Source organism: Oncorhynchus keta, chromosome 14, assembly GCF_023373465.1.
Source record: "Oncorhynchus keta strain PuntledgeMale-10-30-2019 chromosome 14, Oket_V2, whole genome shotgun sequence".
NCBI classification, from domain to species: domain Eukaryota; kingdom Metazoa; phylum Chordata; class Actinopteri; order Salmoniformes; family Salmonidae; genus Oncorhynchus; species Oncorhynchus keta.
Genome location: NC_068434.1, coordinates 51,203,234 through 51,216,003, shown reverse-complemented (window position 1 = coordinate 51,216,003; position 12,770 = coordinate 51,203,234). Strand labels below are relative to the sequence as shown.

General features: G+C 45.3%; 2 protein-coding genes across 4 annotated transcripts in view; both read left to right on the top strand.

The window, feature by feature from the left end:
- The window catches only part of ak8 (adenylate kinase 8), a 77,363-nt gene that overhangs the window by 61,009 nt on the left and 3,584 nt on the right, over nucleotides 1-12,770 (top strand). The window lies entirely within an intron of this gene.
- The window catches only part of LOC127907379 (uncharacterized), a 149,714-nt gene continuing 139,354 nt past the window's right edge, over nucleotides 2,411-12,770 (top strand). The window contains exon 1 of the mRNA XM_052462648.1: nucleotides 2,411-3,255. Within this exon, the coding sequence (XP_052318608.1) occupies nucleotides 2,550-3,248 (699 nt within the window). The 5' untranslated portion in view covers nucleotides 2,411-2,549 and the 3' untranslated portion in view covers nucleotides 3,249-3,255. The remainder of the gene's footprint in view (nucleotides 3,256-12,770) is intronic.

The window sequence follows — 12,770 nt, the reverse complement described above, 5'->3', positions numbered from 1 at the left end:
TGTCAATATGCCTTGTATACTGTTGTTCAGGTTAGTTATCATTGTTTTAGTTCACAATGGAGCCCCTAGATCCACTCTGCATACCCCTGTTACCTCCTTTGTCCCACCTCCCACACATGCGGTGACCTCACCCATTACAACCAGCATGTCCAGAGATACAACCTCTCTCATCATCACCCAGTGCCTGGGCTTACCTCCGCTGTACCCGCACCCCACCATACCCCTGTCTGCGCATTATGCCCTGAATATATTCTACCATGCCCAGAAACCTTCTCCTCTTATCCTCTGCCCCCAACGCTCTAGGCGACCAGTTTTGATAGCCTTTAGCCGCACCCTCATACTACTCCTTCTCTGTTCCGCGGGTGATGTGGAGGTAAACCCAGGCCCTGCATGTCCCCAGGTACCCTCATTTGTTGATTTCTGTGATCGAAAAAGCCTTGGTTTTATGCATGTCAACATCAGAAGCCTCCTCCCTAAGTTTGTTTTACTCACTGCTTTAGCACACTCTGCTAACCCTGATGTCCTTGCCGTGTCTGAATCCTGGCTCAGGAAGGCCACCAAAAATTCAGAGATTTCCATACCCAACTATAACATCTTCCGTCAAGATAGAACTGCCAAAGGGGGCGGAGTCGCAGTCTACTGCAGAGATAGCCTGCAGAGTAATGTCATACTTTCCAGGTCCATACCCAAACAGTTTGAACTACTAATTTTGAAAATTACTCTCTCCAGAAACAAGTCTCTCACTGTTGCCGCCTGCTACCGACCACCCTCAGCTCCCAGCTGTGCCCTGGACACCATTTGTGAATTGATCGCCCCCCATCTAGCTTCAGAGTTTGTTCTGTTAGGTGACCTAAACTGGGATATGCTTAACACCCCGGCAGTCCTACAATCTAAGCTAGATGCCCTCAATCTCACTCAAATCATCAAGGAACCCACCAGGTACAACCCTAACTCTGTAAACAAGGGCACCCTCATAGACGTCATCCTGACCAACTGGCCCTCCAAATATACCTCCGCTGTCTTCAACCAGGATCTCAGCGATCACTGCCTCATTGCCTGTATCCGCCACGGAGCCGCAGTCAAACGACCACCCCTCATCACTGTCAAACGCTCCCTAAAACACTTCTGTGAGCAGGCCTTTCTAATCGACCTGGCCCGGGTATCCTGGAAGGACATTGACCTCATCCCGTCAGTTGAGGATGCATGGTCATTCTTTAAAAGTAACTTCCTCACCATTTTAGATAAGCATGCTCCGTTCAAAAAATGCAGAACCAAGAACAGATACAGCCCTTGGTTCACTCCAGACCTGACTGCCCTCGACCAGCACAAAAACATCCTGTGGCGGACTGCAATAGCATAGAATAGCCCCGTGATATGCAACTGTTCAGGGAAGTCAGGAACCAATACACGCAGTCAGTCAGGAAAGCTAAGGCCAGCTTCTTCAGGCAGAAGTTTGCATCCTGTAGCTCCAACTCCAAAAAGTTCTGGGACACTGTGAAGTCCATGGAGAACAAGAGCACCTCCTCCCAGCTGCCCACTGCACTGAGGCTAGGAAACACGGTCTCCACCGATAAATCCATGATTATCGAAAACTTCAATAAGCACTTCTCAACGGCTGGCCATGCCTTCCGCCTGGCTACTCCAACCTCGGCCAACAGCTCCGCCCCCCGTAGCTCCTCACCCAAGCCTCTCCAGGTTCTCCTTTACCCAAATCCAGATAGCAGATGTTCTGAAAGAGCTGCAAAACCTGGACCCGTACAAATCAGCTGGGCCTGACAATCTGGACCCGCTATTTCTGAAACTATCTGCCGCCATTGTCGCAACCCCTATTACCAGCCTGTTCAACCTCTCTTTCATATCGTCTGAGATCCCCAAGGATTGGAAAGCAGCCGCAGTCATCCCCCTCTTCAAAGGGGGAGACACCCTGGACCCAAACTGTTATAGACCTATATCCATCCTGCCCTGCCTATCTAAGGTCTTCGAAAGCCAAGTCAACAAACAGGTCACTGACCATCTCGAATCCCACCGTACCTTCTCCGCTGTGCAATCTGGTTTCCGAGCCGGTCACGGGTGCACCTCAGCCACACTCAAGGTACTAAACGATATCATAACCGCCATTGATAAAAGACAGTACTGTGCAGCCGTCTTCATCGACCTCGCCAAGGCTTTCGACTCTGTCAATCACCATATTCTTATCGGCAGACTCAACAGCCTCGGTTTTTCGGATGACTGCCTTGCCTGGTTCACCAATTACTTTGCAGACAGAGTTCAGTGTGTCAAATCGGAGGGCATGCTGTCCGGTCCTCTGGCAGTCTCTATGGGGGTGCCACAGGGTTCAATTCTCGGGCCGACTCTTTTCTCTGTATATATCAATGATGTTGCTCTTGCTGCGGGCGATTCCCTGATCCACCTCTACGCAGACGACACCATTCTATATACTTTCGGCCCGTCATTGGACACTGCTATCTAACCTCCAAACGAGCTTCAATGCCATACAGCACTCCTTCCGTGGCCTCCAACTGCTCTTAAACGCGAGTAAAACCAAATGCATGCTTTTCAACCGATCGCTGCCTGCACCCGCATGCCCGACTAGCATCACCACCCTGGATGGTTCCGACCTTGAATATGTGGACATCTATAAGTACCTAGGTGTCTGGCTAGACTGCAAACTCTCCTTCCAGACTCACATCAAACATCTCCAATCGAAAATCAAATCAAGAGTCGGCTTTCTATTCCGCAACAAAGCCTCCTTCACTCACGCTGCCAAGCTTACCCTAGTAAAACTGACTATCCTCGACTTCGGCGATGTCATCTACAAAATGGCTTCCAACACTCTACTCAGCAAACTGGATGCAGTCTATCACAGTGCCATCCGTTTTGTCACTAAAGCACCTTATACCACCCACCACTGCGACTTGTATGCTCTAGTCGGCTGGCCCTCACTACATATTCGTCGCCAGACCCACTGGCTCCAGGTCATCTACAAGTCCATGCTAGGTAAAGCTCCGCCTTATCTCAGTTCACTGGTCACGATGGCAACACCCATCCGTAGCACGCGCTCCAGCAGGTGTATCTCACTGATCATCCCTAAAGCCAACACCTCATTTGGCCGCCTTTCGTTCCAGTACTCTGCTGCCTGTGACTGGAACGAATTGCAAAAATCGCTGAAGTTGGAGACTTTTATCTCCCTCACCAACTTCAAACATCAGCTATCCGAGCAGCTAACTGATCGCTGCAGCTGTACATAGTCTATAGGTAAATAGCCCACCCATTTTCACCTACCTCATTCCCATACTGTTTTTATACAGTTTTTTTTTTATTTATTTACTTTTCTGCTCTTTTGCACACCAATATCTCTACCTGTACATGACCATCTGATCATTTATCACGCCAGTGTTAATCTGCAAAATTGTATTATTCGCCTACCTCCTCATGCCTTTTGCACACATTGTATATAGACTGCCCATTTTTTTCTACTGTGTTATTGACTTGTTAATTGTTTACTCCATGTGTAACTCTGTGTTGTCTGTTCACACTGCTATGCTTTATCTTGGCCAGGTCGCAGTTGCAAATGAGAACTTGTTCTCAACTAGCCTACCTGGTTAAATAAAGGTGAAATAAAAATAAAAACGTACCTCTGGATGCAGATCACCCACCATGGAGACTCCAGTTACTTCAAAGTACTCTATCCAACCCCCTCAGATCTGATGGCACTCTCTGGCTGTGTACCAAATGGCACCCTATTCCCATGATATACAGTGCACTACTTTTGTAGACACTGGTCAAAAGTAGTGCAATAAATAGGGAATAGGGTGTCATTTGGAATGCCAACTCTCTCTGTGGGTAGTGTGGGTATGTACCAAGTGGAAATTAAATGAGGTCATTATGGGTGTAAAGATATTGCTAGTGGCGTATTGTGGACTGGCCCAGTTGAGGTCTCACAGGTCAGTGCACCGTTGGTAGCTTGGTCCTAAACCTGTTTGTGCTATCATGTCAACTCCTTGTCATTCATCATGACAATTCTACCACAGACCACTTCTCAGTTCCTATGCTTCCTGGCTGATGTTTTGGTCACTTTTGAATGCTGGTGGTGGTTTCACTCTAGTGGGAGCATGAGACGGAGTCTACAACCTACACAAGTGGCTCAGGTAGTGCAGCTCATCCAGGATGGCACATCAATGCGAGATGTGGCAAGAACTGGCGCCCTGTGCTCTTCACAGATGAAAGCAGGTTCACACTGAGCACATGTGGCAGACGTGACAGTCTGGAGACGCCATGGAGAACGTCCTGCTGCCTGCAACATCCTCCAGCATGACCGGTTTGGCAGTGGGTCAGTCATGGTGTGGGGTGGCATTTCTTTGGAGGGCCGCACAGCCCTCTGTGCTCGCCAGAGGTAGCCTGACTGCCATTAGGTACCGAGATGAGATCCTCAGACCCCTTGTGAGACCATATGCTGGTGCGGTTGGCCCTGGGTTCCTCCTAATGCAAGACAATGCTCGACCTCATGTGACTGTCAGCAGTTCCTGCAAGAGGAAGGCATTGATGCTATGGACCGCCCGTTCCCCAGACCTGAATCCAATTGAGCACATCTGGGACATCATGTCTCGCTCCATCCACCACAGACTGTCCAGGAGTTGGCGGATGCTTTAGTCCAGGTCTGGGAGGAGATCCCTCAGGAGACCATCCGCCACCTCATCAGGAGCATGCCTAGGCGTTGTAGGGAGGTCATACAGGCACGTGGAGGCCACACACACTACTGAGCCTCATTTTGACTTGTTTTAAGGACATTACATCAAAGTTGGATCAGCCTGTATTGTGGTTTTCCACTTTAATTTTGAGTGTGACTCCAAATCCAGACCTCTATGGGTTGATAAATGTGATTTCCATTGATACATTTTGTGTGATTTTGTTGTCAGCACGTTCAACTACGTAAAGAATAATGTATTTAATAAGAATATTTCATTCATTCAGATCTAGGATGTGTTATTTTAGTGTTCCCTTTATTTTTTTGAGCAGTGTATATTTTGATTTGTTTAACACTTCTTTTAGTTACTAAATTATTCCATATGTGTTATTTCATAGTTTTGATGGTACTGTATACAAATAATATCTAAAGAAATCCACTCACACAGACACAAACACACTACTTGTCTACACGCCCCTTGCACAGTCTTCACATTTTGTTGCCTTAAAATGTAATCTAAAAATGGATTACATTTTTTGTTGTTGTAAGCAAATCCAAAGCAAGTCAATGGAGAGTGAGGCATGTTACAGCATTCTCCCTCGTTCTATCCCTCTCTCACAAGCACATGTGTGTACACACATCCAACCATTATTGTTTTTACAAATACAGGTCTTTGAAGTTTCTGGGAACTGTAGACTTCTTATTTTGACCTTTTCCTGTGGAATGTGTGGGTTGTTCATGTTATGAGTTTAATCACTTTTTAACTGCACCCTTTTTTATTTGAACGAAACATTCCATACCTTTTTGTCCATGGTAGAAGGGGTTGAAAGTGCTCAAAGATGACCATTTTGCATACCACACTCTACCATGAAACAACCGTTGCACACCTGTGTGTGTGTATATCTGTGGTATGTGTATACACGTGTGCTTGTGATTTGCTTATACTGTGTAATATTCCCTAGGAGTGTGTGTAGATAGACAATTATTAAGATTTGGACATGTTTAAGAAAGAGAAAACGCTGCAAAAAAAGACTCTCCATTGAATTTACTTACACTGCGTATACTCCAGGGGTGTGAGAGAGGGAGAACGTGTGGATTTCTTTAGATATTGTTTTTATATACAGTATATATACTACAATACCAAAATTATATGGACACCTGCTCGTCGAACATCTCATTCCAAAATCATCTTCATTAATATTGAGTTGGTCCCCACTTTTCTGCTACAAGAGCCTCCACTCTTCTGGGAAGGCTTTCCACGAGATGTTGGAAAATTGCTGCGGGGACATGCTTCCATTCAGCAACAAGAGCATTAGTGAGGTCGGCAACAGTTGTTGGGCAATTAGGCCTGACTCGCAGTCGGCGTTCCAATTCATCTCAAAGGTGTTTGATGGGGTTGAGGTCAGGGCTTTGTGCAGGCCAGTCAAGTTCTTCCACACCGATCTCGACAAACCATTTCTGTATGGACCTCGCTTTGTGCATGGGGGCATTGTCATGCTGAAACAGGAAAAGGCCTTCCTCAAACTGTTGCCACAAAGTTGGAAGCACAGAATCGTCTAGAATGTCACTGTGTGCTGTAGCGTTAAGATGCCCCTTCACTGGACCTAAGAGGCCTAGCCGGAATCATGAAAAACAGCCTCAGTGTCACGGTTTTCATGTGGTGAAGGAGAGTCAGACCAAACTGCAGCGTGTATATTGCGATCCGTGTTTAATCACACAACGTAACACGAATCCAAAACACAAACTCTACAGAACAATAAACGTAGTGAAAACCGAAACAGCCTTAACTGGTGCAAACTAACACAGACTAAGGACATCAAGACACTCAGGACAATCACCCACGACAAACTCAAAGAATATGGCTGCCTAAATATGGTTCCCAATCAGAGACAACGATAAACACCTGCCTCTGATTGAGAACCACTACAGACAGCCATAGACTTTGCTAGATAACCCCACTAGCTACAATCCCAAATACATACACACCAAAACCCCAAGACAAAACACACCACAATACAAAAACTCCATGCCACACCCTGGCCTGACCCAATACATGAAGAAAAACACAAAATACTTAGACCAGGGCGTGACACTCAGTCCGTTATTCCTCCTCCATTATACTTTAGTTGGCACTGTGCATTCAGGCAGATAGCGTTCTCCTTGCATTCGCCAAACCTAGATTAGTCCGTCACTGCCAAATGAGTCGTCATTTGAAGCATGGTGAAGCATGAGTCATCAGTCCAGAGAAAGCGTTTCCACTGCTCGAGAGTCCAATTGCGGCGTGCTTTACACCACTCCAGTCAACACTTGGCATTGCGCATGGTGATCTTAGGCTGCTCGGCCATGAAAACCCATGTCGTGACGTTCTATTGATTGTGACGACTGCTGTTCATCGAATGATTAACTGTTCATAATTATGTGATTTAAATGAATCAGGCAATTATTAACTCATTAACTTGGCACCATGGGAAAGTTTGGTTTTATTGAGTGTATTTCCCAAATTAACAAAAAAAAAAATCTGAATATCGATTTTTACAACAGTCGCTAATTAATTAATTTCCTCTACAGTCTCATCCTGAACGACGCATAATCTGGGAATCTACACAAACCCGAGTCCCACTAAATAAGTCCTACCACACCAATTGAGTTGATCATTTATTTACTAACAAGCTAAAATGATAATATACGGTTCACACACACACACACACACACACACACACACACACACACACACACACACACACACAGTCTACGCTATTGATTAGAACTTAGTACAATGAAACAGGTCCCTAGCGGACCAACACAATATGACACGTGTTACACAAAATGGTGATTTCAAAGAGAGTGAAAGAGTGAGTGTGCACAAGAGAAAAGAGCACTTGGGTACATTTGTAAACTATTCTTAGTGTAATCCTAACCTTGCCCCGAAATGCCGCTCTTATGGATCAGAATATAATGATGTAATTACGTGTCGAAGGTCTCCGATGGTGTATCTCCTCTGGTGACAAAGTTCCTCCTCTGATGGCGGCACTGTTGTTACAGGGTGTAACTCTCTGATAGGGCACTGACATCGTGTGGACATTCTCTTCGTGGTCTGTTTCCTCGTCCTTGTTCTGAAAGGGCGTCTTCTGAGTACGGACAGCCGTGTAGCTCAGGGCTCCAGCGTAGGAATGAAAGCAGTGTAGACACCCGATTCCTTGGAGAGTGGTGTCATGACGTTGTATTAGTTCATGTGACGACTGTTGCTCATCGAATGATTAAAGGTTTCTAATTGCGTGATTAACTGAATCAAGCAATTATTAACTCATTAACCTGGGGCACCATGGGAAAATTAGTTTTATTGAGTTTCTATTTCCCAAATTAACTCAAAGAATATCAGAATATCGATTTTACAGCCGTCGTTAATTAATCAGTTTCCTCTACAGTCTCATTCTGAACGTCGCATAATCCGGGAATCTGCACCGACCCAGGTCTCACCAATGAGTTCATACCACACAAATCTTAGTTGAGTATTTATTTACTAGAAAGCTAAAATTATGACAAAAACACATTCTAGGCTATTGATTAGAACTTAGTATAACGGGCCAACACACTATGGCGCGTGTTACCCAAAATGGGGATTTAAAAGAGAGAGAAAGTACACGAGAGAAATATACATTTGGGTGCATTTGTCATCTATGCTTATTTTAACCCTAGCCTTGCCCCAAACTGCTGCTCTTATGGGTCAGAATATAATGATGTAATTACGTGTGGGAGGTCTCAGATGGGAAGCTAAGCGTGGGTCGCTTCTGATTACGCACTTCTCCGGTGCAACTCTCTGGTCGTCCTCACGATGTCAGTGTCCTTTTGGTCTGATTCCTCGCCCTTGCTCTGGGAGGGCTCTTCTGAGGACAGACAGCTCTGTAGCTCAGGGCTCACAGCGTAGGAATGAAACCGTATAGATACCACGATTTGATGGAGAGTGGAGGTTAGGTGGTAGCATGGGTAGAAAAAGATTTCTTTGTCTTCAACCTTGGGTTGAGTTTTGGGTTCGATGACTTTTTAGACCTCGGCTGCAGCTTGGGTCACTTAGTCTGATATGTTAATTCTTGATTCACATGTCTTATACCCTCGGGTCAGAAGTGGGCGTAACCGCCTTTAGGGCAATTCTCTGGCCGTACCAAATTAAGAGGCACGGTCTAGATTTGACTCAAATCCAATTTTAGACACAACGTACAATGTATAAACACCAAGCATATCCTAGGAAAGCTCTTACAATTACAATGTTTTCGTAATAACGTCATCTATTAACCTTTAATAACAAAACAAAAATGACATACATTTTCATATTCCATCTATCATCATGACCACCATTGTGGCTGACGGAAACCATTGTTCCAAAGTCCCTTTATTGCATGTTTAATGTTCTGAGGCTGGTTTTCCATAGTGAGAGAACACAGGAATGTTGTCTGTGGCCTAAGGTTTACCATGGGCGTGAGGGGTCATAAAACCCCCACATCTTCAGACCCCTAGATCTCTCCCCCTCTGTTTGGGTTGAGAGATAATCTCTAGGGTTGTGGTCTCCTGTAACCTGACCTGATCAGGACAGTCATGACAGTGGTAACCGGGTGGTCCTGTTTGAATTCACCCTCTTAGACACTTCTACTCATCCGTAGCATAGATTGTTTTAAGGTTCCTTTGTCTTCCCTTTGTGTCCTTCAACCTCATGCTGCGTTTTGGGGTTACAACTAATCCGACCTTGGCTTCAGCTCATGGTCACATGGTCTGATATGTTAATTCTTAACTGTTTTATACTTTCGGGTCAGAAATGTGCTTTTCCGCCTTTAGTGCAAGTTCTCTGGGCGTAACTCGTTACGAGGCAAGGTCTGGATATTACTCAAATCCAATTCAGACTAACTTCACACTTCATCTTTACAAAAACATTCTCTTTATCTGGACATTTTCCACACAACGTACAGTATGCATTGGCCACACCTTGGCTCCTTAAAGGCCTTACACAAGTTTAAACAATCAGTCTTTGTGAACAGTGAAATATGCATGAAGATTTGTGACACGCAGATAAAGCAGGGCAATTAGCCATGTAATCCAAGAGAGCTGTGGAGAAATGTCAGCTTGAGCTTTCCTCTTTCTACCCCAACCCCTCTCTCACTCAGATGTATTTTAACTATCCAGCAGACCGTATCAAATTAACACTTCCTCTAATTGGCTTATAAATAATACAACAGGGCCTGCATTCTAATTTAATCAGTGGTAAACATTGCCAAGGCGGGCTGTAAAGAATATGCCCCTCATTAATTTCTTAATTTGGGTAAGATGGAATGGGGGGAAATAAGGACAGGGGGTTGGGATGGGGGGGGGGGGGTGGTTCTAGTTCTAGACAGGAGGATGAGTGGAGCCTCTTTGTTTAGTTGAAGAGGTCTGCGTCCCAAATGGCACCCTACTTCCCAGTGCACTACTTTTGACCAGAGCCCAAAGTGCATTATATAGTGTATAGGGTGCCATTTTGGTATGCAGACAGGGTCTTTGTGCAGAAAAGAGATACTTGTACAGTGTGTACGTTCCTCACTCATCAAATGTAGGTTATATACCCACATGCCTAAAACACAAAGACAGAAATGCATGTGCATTCATTCAAGTGTGCACACACACTTTACGTTTCTTTCCAATTTTTCCCCATATCTCCGCTTGTGAGCACTCTTGTTTATGTAAGTCATTTGTTTTAGAGCATCAAGCTGTTCCACAAACAACACCCAATGTAAATGATCTCTTCTCTTTACAACCCCCCTACCCAGACTGACTCTCCTATCAGTCTTTTTTTTATCCTCTTGGTTTAACCATGAATATTTCATGTAGTGGCATAAATATTAATGCTAATAGCTTTGCAGAGTAGTTTTTTTTTTTTTTTTTAATTTTAAGACAAATATTCATAAAAAATTCAAGACACTCTTCCCCCAAATAATTGACCATATTCAGACACACACACACACACGCACACACACACACACAAAGCTTTCGCCGAGGCATACATTTAAAATCTTCGTCTAGAAATGTTTTACAGTGGAGATTGACAGCTCTGTGACATGTTGTTCAGTATGTGCCAGTCAGGACATCCCTGCCACAGTCTCTTAATCTGTAACGGTTAGGAACACTTGGGGAACATCATGGAATAGAAGGCATATCAAAGGGCTTTAGTAGGCCTATATACTGTATCGCACACAGTATATTCCGAGGAGTGTGTGTGTGTGTGCCATTGATCCTTTGTAATTTGAAATGTTCCAAATGGTCCTTCTATATACTCTCCTCTTGAAGTAAATGTAAAACATTTATGATACGGTGAATGCAGTCAAGAACACCATCCTATGATCCTCCAGAGACCACTATGGGGCCGGTGTTTAGAAGGGGATGACGGGGACTAGGGGGTGAGGACAGTTAGCATGGTGTTCCTCCACCTGACCACACCATTAGAGGCACTTTACGTAAGCAGCAGCGTGTCCTGGGAGAGACACGTGTGGACATTCCCGCGACTATTAAGTTGTGCCTGCTCAGGAGACCGTCATGATCTATTCACTTTCTCTTAGCTGCCCTCATGATTATTTCAGTTAGGCACAGTGATATTCAGGCATTAACATTATTGTTTTTATGGGACATTTCGAAGACAAAATCATTTAGGAGTAGTAAGTATGCATACCAACCGGCATCTCTCAAGTGGAAGTAAAGTAAAGGGAAGAGAAATGGTCTCTACGTGATTGTTCCTTGACGATCCCAAACCGGCCACTGGCTTATGTGGCTTACTTTGGGGTTTTATATCAAGAAAGGTGACTGGTCATCATTGTTTGTCTGCAGGAAATATATTGTATATTTATCTAAAAATGTATTGTGACAAACCTCTTCAAGATTAGTAGAGTTTCACAAATTAAGCGGGAAACAGTCACCAAAATAACCCCAGAGTGAGAGTTCTTTCGAACAGGACAGTACCTGTGTGTTTCCCTGTCCTGGTCCACCCAGGCCTCTGGTGAAGTCAAGGATAGCAGGGTTCGGTACACAAATTGGGTTCTCGGTAGGTCCAGGTCCAAAAGCCAACAAGTAAGTCCAAACAGTCCAGCTCATACACGGTAAATCCAGCTGATATACACTGCTCAAAAAATAAATGGAACACTTATTAAACAACACAATGTAACTCCAAGTCAATCACACTTCTGTGAAATCAAACTGTCCACTTAGGAAGCAACACTGATTGACAATAAATTTCACATGCTGTTGTGCAAATGGAATAGACAACAGGTAGAAATGATAGGCAATTAGCAAGACACCCCCAATAAAGGAGTGGTTCTGCAGGTGGTGACCACAGACCACTTCTCAGTTCCTATGCTTCCTGGCTGATGTTTTGGTCACTTTTGAATGCTGGCGGTGCTTTCACTCTAGTGGTAGCATGAGACGGAGTCTACAACCCACACAAGTGGCTCAGGTAGTACAGCTCATCCAGGAGGGCACATCAATGCGAGATGTGGCAAGAAGGTTTGATGTGTCTGTCAGCGTAGTGTCCAGAGCATGGAGGCGCTACCAGGAGACAGGCCAGTACATCAGGAGACGTGGAGGAAGCTGTAGGAGGGCAACAACCCAGCAGCAGGACCACTACCTCTGCCTTTGTGCAAGGAGGAGCAGGAGGAGCACTGCCAGAGCCCTGCAAAATGGCCTCCAGCAGGCCACAAATGTGCATGTGTCTGCTCAAACGGTCAAAAACAGACTCCATGAGGGTGGTATGAGGGCCCGACGTCCACAGGTGGGGGTTGTGCTTACAGCCCAACACCGTGCAGGACGTTTGGCATTTTCCAGACAACACCAAGATTGGCAAATTTGCCACTGGCGCCCTGTGCTCTTCACAGATGAAAGCAGGTTCACACTGAGCACATGTGACAGAGTCTGGAGACGCCATGGAGAACGTTCTGCTGCCTGCAACATCCTCCAGCATGACCGGTTTGGCGGTGGGTCAGTCATGGTTTCGGGTGGCATTTCTTTGGGGGGCCGCACAGCCCTCCATGTGCTCGCCAGAGGTAGCCTGACTGCCATTAGGTACCGAGATGAGATC